The sequence below is a fragment of the Panicum virgatum genome, chromosome 5K (genome assembly GCF_016808335.1).
Source record: "Panicum virgatum strain AP13 chromosome 5K, P.virgatum_v5, whole genome shotgun sequence".
Taxonomy (NCBI): domain Eukaryota; kingdom Viridiplantae; phylum Streptophyta; class Magnoliopsida; order Poales; family Poaceae; genus Panicum; species Panicum virgatum.
The window spans coordinates 20,940,960-20,951,061 of NC_053140.1; the positions used below are offsets into that span (position 1 = coordinate 20,940,960).

A 10,102-nucleotide genomic window follows, 5' to 3' on the forward strand; every position below is an offset into this window, starting at 1 on the left:
GGGGGCCGAGCGTGCGTGCGGGGGGCGCGCGGGGGCCGGGCGTGCGTGCGGGGGGCGCGCGGGGGAAGGGCGTGCACGCGGCCGGCGGAGCGGCGGGCAGCGGCGCGGGGCAGCGAGCGGGCGGCGGCGTGGGAGGAGCGGGCGGGCGGCGGCGCTGGGGGGAGGGGGCACGCGCGGCTTTAACACGCCGGACCTTACCGCCGGTTGAAACGGTGGTAGGTACTTACCGCTGGATCATCCGGCGGTAAGTTCCACCTACCGCCGTTTCAACCGGCTGTAAGATCCGGCCAGCCACGGCCCACGGCGGTACGAGCCTACCGCCGGTTCATCCGGCGGTAACAACCTTCCGCCGGATGAACCGGCGGCTGGGTGACATTTTTGGAAAAAAAATCACGACATATATTTTTGATAAAATAATATAAAAATAAAAAAAAACTCAGCCAAACAAACCAAACAGATTTCCATGACTCCAACCATTACCCAATAAAAGCAACTGAGAAAACGGAGCTTTCTCCACTCAAGAATGCTATATATGCCACCGACATCAAGTAGTTTCTATGGTAAAACAGTAAACCATACTACAAAATTTTATTTTATCACTAAGTATTCCAAATGCAGCCATCCAATTTCCACTCTTAAGAGACCACACAAGCTTATTTGTGCTGGTCTCGAGAAACAATACATCACTGGTTTTAACCTCCTCAAACTCATGAGGATCATAGCAGGTTCTTCTGAGCAACTAGTACCCCCACTGCTGTACACATGACAACAGAGATCAGACCGTCTCGAGATCTCAAGCGCTCCTTCCATGTCAAGGGCTCAGAGACTTTCCTCAACACCTCCTGAAACTGCTGTTTGGTGTCATCCAGTGACCCAGAATTGTCAATCACTATGTCCGCTTCCGACTTCTTCCAGTCCAGAGCAAGCTGTGCGTTGATCCTGTTCTGAGCTTGTTCTTCAGAGCACCCATCTCTTGACATGAGCCTCTCGATCTGGGTTTCTGGATTAACCCAGACAACAAAGACTGGATTTGTCCATCTATCCATCTTTGTTTCGAACAGCAGCGGGATGTCCAGGACGATAACCTTGCATCCCTTCATCCACAGTTTTGCAATCTCCCAGAATATGCCAGAAATATGTGGCTCCAGAAGACTGAAATTGAACAATAAGTTATACATGAAATGGCACCAATCATGACAGAATATATTTACCAAAAGATATTAGCGTGAAGGAATCATTAAGCACTTAAGAACTAGTCATGAGATTATGGAAGACCAAACAACTGTGAATACCTGTCTCAAAGTAATTAGGGCACCTTTCAATGCAGTGAACTTTAGTTTCTCCAGCATTCAAGGATTACTTGTGTAAACCTTGTCACATTTTATTATTAATATGAAACAAAGATCAGTATTAATGCAGCATAGCAGGGGCAGACCCAGGGCCCAGCGACCTGGGCACTTGCCCGGGCTTCCAGGTGAGCAGAAGGGCACCTGCACAGCTCAGGGCAAAATAAATACCATGTACGTAAGCCTAGAGTAGCTGGTCAATGCACACAACAAGCACAAATTAATCTAAATACAGACCGGCACACTATTGTGGCCCAGGCTCCAAAACTTTTCTGGGTCCACCGCTGCAGCATAGTTGGTATGACTAGAAATATACAGCAAAACAATGCCATTTTTCATGCCAACCAAAAAGATAATCGAGTACATGACACAGAAATAAGTGATGTTGCTCTTCCTAATATTATTATTTTATAGTAATAGCTATATAAGCAAATTCATTAATAAATCTACATTCTTTGAAAAAATGCAAAACATTTAACTTAGTGAAAGCTGTACCGGTTAAGAAGTTGCCGCTTTGATGGGTCAGAAAACACAATTTGTCCCAAGCGAGCTCTGTCAATTTCTCCGTTGTCCAACAAAATTTCATCCCCAAAGGCTTTTACAATCTTCTTCCAACCTCCAGTACCTTGCTGCACTACATTCTATATATGCAATGCTACAAAATTAGTACAACAAATATTTGTCACCTCTCACAGGCTTATGCTCATGGCATCAAGTGAAAAAATATAACTCGAGAAGTACTATTAATATCTAATAGACATGCTTTGCAGTGCAATTTATATATCTAAGCCATGCTTGGCAGCAGCTACTGTTGTGGTTTGCGAGTACAATTGTTGCTAGGCCACATATCAAAATGACAGAAAAATACTTCTCCATGCATTATGGTGGCACTGATTCTGTTATAGTTGCCAATTTGTTGTCCAAGCTATTATTATTTATCGATTAAAGGAACAATTGTATGATTTTAAAACCTCCAACCATCACAAGACTATGTTTGTGAGGTTGCCAATCCCTGTTATCATGTTATTATTGGTACAAGATCTGTTCTAAACAGTTCCCATTGGAAGAAGAGAATAATAAGATCTGCAAATAAGTTCAGGAATCTTTTTTATTTTGAGTCTGGAGTGAATGTACATATCTGCAATGAGTGAGATGAATGCCACAGCTTTATGTGAAAATTAACAGGATTCTTTCTTGGACCATAACTACATAGGCGGAGGTAGGTGGTGGACTCCAATTATCAACACTAACTTATCTCCCCCGTACAGACCAGGCTCTACCTCCTCTTGATTTGGCCAAAAGTATAATTGGCACAACCATATGTGACTTTTGTTGAACAAAAGCATACAAAGACTGAAGTTTTGGCGTCCAGTTATTCGTACTAAATGCACAAGGACCAGGTTGTTCCTCTTGATTCTCGCCAAAAGCACTGCTAAGCATAATTGACAAGTCTAAGTTTTACAGTGAGACCTAAAGTGTACCAAATTTGACAACATTATACAAATGCTGGCAGCTTAAAGCTACAAACCTTGAGGCTAAAACTAAGTAGGCTTTGCACGGAATCGTCAGATAAGTCAAGGACTGGGCAGCCCACTTAGTTTATCCGAGCAACGACGTCGGCGTCGACGATAGGGACTCCGGCGTCCTTGAAGAGGACACAGTGCTCTTCCCGGAGGCGATCCCGCCCGTCAACCCCACCAGCCTCATCTCCTAGGTTTCCCCCCTCTCGCTGCAAACAAAAGCAGCGTACATCCTCAGTAGCCGATCTCTTACTTCCACAGGGAACGGAGCACTAGGACCAAAGGAGATCCAAATTTGGGGAGATGGAGTTTACCTGTAGGTGTTGCAGTCGATGGCGCTCCGGTGGTGTCGGATCGGGTAGCGATGGGTTGGAGGAAGGGACCGGGGTAGGGGAGGAGGGGAAGTCCGGCGGCGGCGCAGCAGGTTTTGTGGCGGCGTTTCCTAGTCGAGGGAAAAGAATATGGGGGCAGGCCGACTATCAACGAGCTGAGCTACGAGACTGTTCGGCTTGTTTCGGCTTATTTCCTCTCACAGAATATTATTCGTTCTACCAGCTCTATACTATTTATGCGGTCAGTCGAACAGGCTCTAAGATCCCATTTGGATCAGATTCTAGATTTTGATAAGCTAGGATTTTGGATGAATTAGAGAATCTGGATTTAGGATAAAATGGCTGTTTGGAGATGTGGATTGTAGCTGATAATCAGGGGCGGGAAGCCGGGGACGCGGCTGAGCGGGACTGGCGGCAAAGACCGAAGCTTGCCCAGGCAGGGAGAGGCGAGACGGGCGGTGACTGCTGGTAGGGACGAAGGCGGCGATGGCCTATGTGGGGAGGGGCAGGGACAAGTGGTGGTGGTGGCGGTGGCGGACCAGCTGTGGCTGCGGCGTCCTGTGCGGGGTATGGCCGTAAAGGCGGGGACAGCCGGCAAGAGCGGTTGCGCTTGCGTAGCCGGCGGAGGAGGGAAGCGGGAGTCGAGGACGGCGACTAGAAGGCGGAGGTGGTGAACGAGGACAGAGACGCGGGGAGGGAGACGTGCAGCGCTTGAGACCGACAGGGACAATGGTAGATGGATAATTTGTCCATGAAGTTCATGGGCAAAAATGTAATTGCAGCACAAGCTGGAATTAGCTTCGCTCCGGCTTCTAGCAGGATTTTATGGGCCTGTTCTATCACATTGCGGGTACCAATTAAGAGTATTAAATATAGATTAATTATAAATTTATTTCATAAATGAAAGCTAATTGTCGAGATGAATATAATAACCTTAATTAGACCTTGATTTGACAATATTGTGATAAGTAAACATGTGCCAATCATGGGCTGATTAGACTTAATGAGTTCGTCTCAACAATTAGCCGCGACTATTACAATTAGTTTTGCAATTAATCCTTATTTATTCTATCTAATCGATGTCAAAAGAGAGGACTAAAATAAGTCCCTATAGATCCAAACACCACTTCAAGAATCTGCATTGAAATCTAGCCTGTTTGTAAGCCTAACAGATTCTACCTTCTAGATTTCCAAAATCTACCATCTTCCAAACGGAGCCTATGTTCGGAAGTAGCTTTCTTTTTTTTTAGGGTTTTTTTAGGGGTAGTTCAGGGTTAGCTTGAGGGATCCTGCTGCAAAAAAAATTGAGAATCAAACGATGCGGCTCATCAAATCAATTGAATAACTCACAAGCTCGCAAAGGACTCACACAACAAATTAGCTGGTGGGCCTAGATTCGCCATTGCGTGGCCTGGTAGTATTGAATTGTTCAACTTCAAAAAGTTTCTATATCATCCACTAGATCAGTTTCACAACCACAAATCTAAAATCTAAAAGTACATATTCCAAAGGAAATTTTTACACTGATGGTATTATACAGGAAGTACATTCTACATTTAGCGATGTAAATCACTCCAAGAGACAAGTTCTTGCTCCATGGTATAGCATCGAGTGGCTTCATGATTATTTATGGAGTCAGAAATCGCTCCGAGCTGATTATATTGAGCAAGAGAACTTGAGTTGGACTTAGACAGTAACAATGGCTCAATTTCATTCTCCACTTGCAAATCTTCTCGACTGTTCTTAGTTATCTTACCCCGTAAGAGCTGCAGTCTTAACTCCACCTCTCTCATTGTAGGCCTCTCTTCTCGTTGAACCTTTAAACATATCTCTGCAAGTGAAGCCATCACATCAATTTCCCCCTGGCTTGCTTCCTCAATAACCTGAGGATCCAATATTTCTATGGTAGTTTTATCCCGTAGTCTTTGAAGGAAGCAATGAGACAAATTCCGCTTTTCACCCAAGCAATTGAGAAAAATTGGTTTCCTCCTTGTTAGTAGCTCAACTAGTATCACACCAAAGCTATAAACGTCACTTTTCTCATTTAACTGTCCTGTATGGTAATACTCAGGATCTAAGTACCCAAACGTCCCCTGCACAATGGTGACAACATGAGTCTCATCAATAGAAATGGATCTTGAAGCACCAAAATCTGAAACCTTTGCAGTGAAACTGTCATTTAACAGTATGTTGGCAGACTTCACATCCCGATGGAAGATAGGGATCGAAGCAGCTGAATGGAGATATGAAAGAGCAGTTGCAGCCTCAAGAGCAATCCTTGTACGATCATCCCATGTTAACAAGCATTTGGCACTCAAATCACCATGAAGTAGGTCATAAAGTGTGCCATTTGAGATGAACTCGTACACAAGCAGAGGCACCTCAGATTCAAGGCAGCAACCAAAAAGCTTCACTACATTGCGATGAATAATTTGAGACAAGATGGCTACCTCATTTATAAATTGATCAATCTCACTTTGCTCCACGATTTTGGACTTTTTTATGGCTACCACACGTTGATCTGATAAAATTCCCTTGTAAACTGTACCATGACCTCCACTGCCAACAATCCGTGTTGAATCGAAGTTATTTGTAGCTGTCTCCAAGTCTTCTAAAGAAAATATCTTTGTGCTATGTGTAGCACTTTCGTCAGACGATATTAGCAGCTCTAGGAGTAGACCTTTGTTTCTCCGGAAGCATGCCCTTCGAATTGTCTTTCGTATGTGTCGTTTCCACTGCTGGACTAATATGGTTGTACTTAAAGTGAGGACTAAAACTCCCAAGCCACAGCCAAGTCCAATAGCAATGGCTGCACAAGTAATTATTTATACGAAGTGGGGTCAGATTTACAACTTGATCATATTGTTTGTTTCTCCTTGCAAAAGAAAAGGGCTACGATGTTTGCTGGAAGTAACGAGGTGAGGTTTAAATACATACCAATAACAAGGCTACGATGTTTGCTGGAAGTGCATTGCATTTCCACACGATCAAACAATGTCCCTTGAGGGCAGCTGGTGCAAATGAAGCTTCCTTCCAAGTTATGGCATGTTCCATCACATTTGTACGGTACCAAACACTCGTTAGTATCTGCGAGTGCCATTCTAGAATGTGAGCTGAATTGCATAATATGTCTATTTCAGTGTATTCAAAATTCCAACTAGACAGTACTTGTTTCCTTGTACTACGTTTCAGAATAACAACACAAATCATTTTTAAAAAAAAGGCAAAATAGCCATAATCGTCCCTGAACTATCGAACTCGGCTTAATTTCGTCTCTCAACTATCAAAGTGCAAATTTAGTCCCTGAACTATACAAATAGGTTTGTTTTCATCCTTATGCTGAGTCGGCATGCCACGGTGGACTGCCCCGTCAGCGGCGAGTGAGCTTAGGATTGCCAACTCAGCATAAGGACGAGAACAGACTCATTTGGATAGCATAGGGACCAAATTGGCCCTTTTGATAGTTGAGAGACGAAATTGAGCCGAGCTCGATAGTTCAGGAACGATTTTGACTATTTCGCCTTTAAAGAATATTCACATGTTATGTGGCATATACATTGTTGATTGTTTTTTACAAAAAGTTTTCTACCACTTCATATTTCGGTTACCAAGTTATAACCAGTTCTTTAGAAATTAATTATGCCTACTATAAAATACAACAGATGTATAGGCATATACCATTACAACCATTCCTGATGTAAGGGTTTCCTTCATAACCGTGTGAACACTTGCAACGATAACCAATGTAGACATCTCCATGGGTGACATTTGTGCACTCACTGTTTGCACTGATGCAAGCATATCTGGTATGCTTCTTTGCCACGTCACATGTAGTATTGCTGATAGCCCATTTCCAAATACCATATTGCTCAGAGAAATCAACATCCAATAGATATTGATACGAACTATGTGGCACATATTTAGGGTCATAGGATTGGTTGACAAATAGGAGTCCTTCATCGATAGAAATATTTACCACCAGATATTGCAGGCCTGGCGGTGATCCAAGCAGGGGTTGGTTCGATGTACAATTCAGTCCGAATTTCGTACTGGCCGTACATTCTGGTTCAAGCCCAAAGGGGAATGGTATACTTGTATTGCCACATGATCTTGAACAATTCAGCTTTTGGTGACTGGGGTTGTACTGATCATCTGTTGCATTTAACGATATTAATAACAAAGTGACTCGCCACGAATACCAAAGTAGCAAGTCAATAAAAATGTTTGAATACAAAATATTTTATTCTTGTTCAACAAATTTGTTTTTATATATGTTAACATTAGCAAATGGAAAAGGCTTTTCTATGTAATGACAAAATGTCAAAGAACAAAGAAATGTAAGATAAAACCATGAGTGAGTGATCATATCTATGAACGAAAGCTATATTTATGAATGATTTACATGATATTTCATTGTAATTTATAGGGGAAAATTGAGGGAATTTCCCACGTAAAAATCATAGAAATGAGAAATTAATATTATAGTAGTGATAATATTAATAATATGACAATGATAGGAGAGGTCACTGCTACAGAACGATTTGTAGCAACATCCTGTTTTTTAAGAGGCGGGTCAAAATGCAACTCGTTTCTACAAAAGAAGTGATGTTACTAGTGATACGGTATGCATGTATGCATTCATAGGGATATGGTGTGTGCACGCGCGTGTCTGTATGTGAGTGTGATATGTGTTCTGCGTTCTGCTAAAAGGAAAAAGAGTCAAGTTTGTTTTGTAAGCTGCCGATGCAAAGATCAGGAAATAAAATTAAAATGAATAAAAGAAGTATGCAAATATGCACATGCAAAATCATAAACTGATCATGCAGGATAACGTCGCCGTTAGAGTTCCAGTATTTACCTATGCACCCGCCGACAAGGTAGGGATTGCCGTTATCAAATTCGTTGGCGCAGGAACACGTGTAGCCTCCGTATCCATCATCATAATCCTCACAATCGTTTACGTCAGCACAGGCATACAACTCAGCATACATCTTGGCTTTTCGACAAGTCGGCTGATCTGTGATCACAGGACGTAGGTATGCCGTAGCAGCGCCAATGGTGCTTTGGTTAATCTTATCGAACAACAGATCAGCCATGCTAAAAGCATAGTCCCAACCCTCGTATTCTACTAAGAAAGCTTTGACGGTAGCATTCGCAAGGGCAACTATAGGAGGCACTGCTTCTTCCTTTTGAATGATGGAAAGTCTAAAGGCACGAACGGACCTATAGAACTGGATGCTGCAGCATCCTATGCCGCTACAGCCTCCTCGCTCCGCTTCCTGCTTTTCCAAGGCCGCCATATCACTGCACGTGCTGGTGCAGTATCCCATCAGGTTGCCGGGACCGGTATTATTGTGGTCGAACAAAAAGGCCTCAACGCCGCACCCGACAATCACCACAGCTGTCTCCTCCGTGATAAAAAGGCTCTTTCCAGGAGCCTGCCACGACCGGCTGTAATTGCCAGACGCACCCGGACTGGTGGCGATGTTGAAGACGATAGACGCGTCAGCAGCGCCCCATAGATATTGCTGGACGATCTCGGTGGTAGTCGTGGTGTTGGCCAGGAAGAGTTTGGGAGGTCTGGTGCTGTTGTTGCAGGTGACCTCGAAGCCCGGGCGGAAGCAGCTCCGCCCGATGCCGAAGGGGTACGAGATGTTCACGCCTCCACAGGATTTGGGGCAGTGCGCGAGGTCGGCGGCGGTGGGGGGCGCGGCAGATACCCCCAGCACGGCGGTGGCTGCAGCCATGAGGGCTAGGCATGCCAATAACTCGAACCACCACCGCTGGGTAGCGCGGACGGTAGTAGATGCCTCCATACGAGGCATGTTGCTACAAAGTTTCCTACTCTAGCTTGCGCGCGGGATTCTAGTGTACTTGTGTTTCAGGATCTTAACTGGAGTTCCTGCAGCCCTGGAGAAAGTATATAGTGCTAGCAGTAGTATAGTAAACCACGTGCACGTACGATGACCGCCTCCGGCAGGGCTGCAGGCTGTGACTTGCGATTGCGAGACTTGCTTGGAAGTCAGTCGGTCCATGGCTGCACGTGACGACAGTGAAGTTGTGTAGCGGCTTAACTTGTGAGTCCCCATCCTAGCTAGTTGTAAATATAATAATTATGGTGGGGAATGGAGCACTGACCGAAGATGTAGGAAAAAAGAAGAATAGTAAGATTTACAGTTGTGTCCGGACCAATGCAAACCTGTAGGTGACTTGTATTCCCACTGGCCTCCGGCGACAGTTGTGTCGTTTATGCAAACCTGTCATGCCATTTTCATGATATGTATGTATGGGGTCACGACTACCATGGAGATAAGAATCCTAGCCGTGCCCCCTACGCCAATAAACTTTCGCCATTCAGGAAAAAATATACTAGCTCTAATATTGAATTCTCACGAAGCCCATAGAATAATTAAACCCTAAACAACAATCCACTGAAAGATACACAGTAGCCTTCTGAGACAAATATTTCAAGCCTGGCCACCACTCGCCACTTAATTTTTTCTACCATTCTACCAAGAGAGAGAGTGTGTGTGTGTTGTCGTCCTGGTCGATGGTGACCGGAGGGACGGATACCCTTGGGCCTAGGTACTGAATAATAAGGCCTTCTCCAGTGCGTTAACTCCCTCATAATTCTCTCATACTATAAATAGCATTGGTCAACATTAAAAATTAGGGATTAAATGCATATCCTGAAATAATGTTTCAGTTTTGCATCATGGATGCAATCCCTCGCTCTCTTTGTCTATCAAAATCATGCATGCAAGCCAACATCCAAACGTACGGTCACAATAAGAAAACAAGGACTTTTACTGTCATGGATAATATTAACTATTTTGGAGTAATTTTAAACGTTTGGAGACGTAATTTTAGGATATGTTCAATTGTTTAGGATCTCCACAAGTAA

At 44.0% G+C, this 10,102-nt stretch overlaps 1 protein-coding gene and 1 pseudogene across 1 annotated transcript; both read right to left on the reverse strand.

Moving 5' to 3' along the window:
- Positions 1-464: 464 nt before the first annotated feature.
- On the reverse strand, positions 465-3,070 carry LOC120706899 (annotated as a pseudogene).
- Positions 3,071-4,623: 1,553 nt separating this feature from the next.
- Positions 4,624-9,149, reverse strand: LOC120706894 (wall-associated receptor kinase-like 6). The gene is made up of 4 exons (XM_039991645.1): positions 8,057-9,149; positions 6,877-7,350; positions 6,136-6,285; positions 4,624-6,007 (listed from the first exon to the last, which is right to left on the reverse strand). The coding sequence occupies exons 1-4, from the start codon at positions 9,021-9,023 to the stop codon at positions 4,755-4,757; spliced, it is 2,844 nt and encodes a 947-aa protein (XP_039847579.1). The 5' UTR covers positions 9,024-9,149; the 3' UTR covers positions 4,624-4,754.
- Between the last annotated feature and the right edge of the window lie 953 nt (positions 9,150-10,102).

Coding starts and splice junctions, on each gene's coding strand:
- LOC120706894 (XM_039991645.1), bottom strand. CDS start 9,023: ATGCCTCGTATGGAGGCATCTACTACCGTCCGCGCTACCCAGCGGTGG. Junction 7,351..8,056: donor CCTTGTCGGCGGGTGCATAG/GTAAATACTGGA, acceptor TAAATGCAACAG/ATGATCAGTACAACCCCAGT. Junction 6,008..6,135: donor ACATCGTAGCCTTGTTATTG/GTATGTATTTAA, acceptor TTACTTGTGCAG/CCATTGCTATTGGACTTGGC.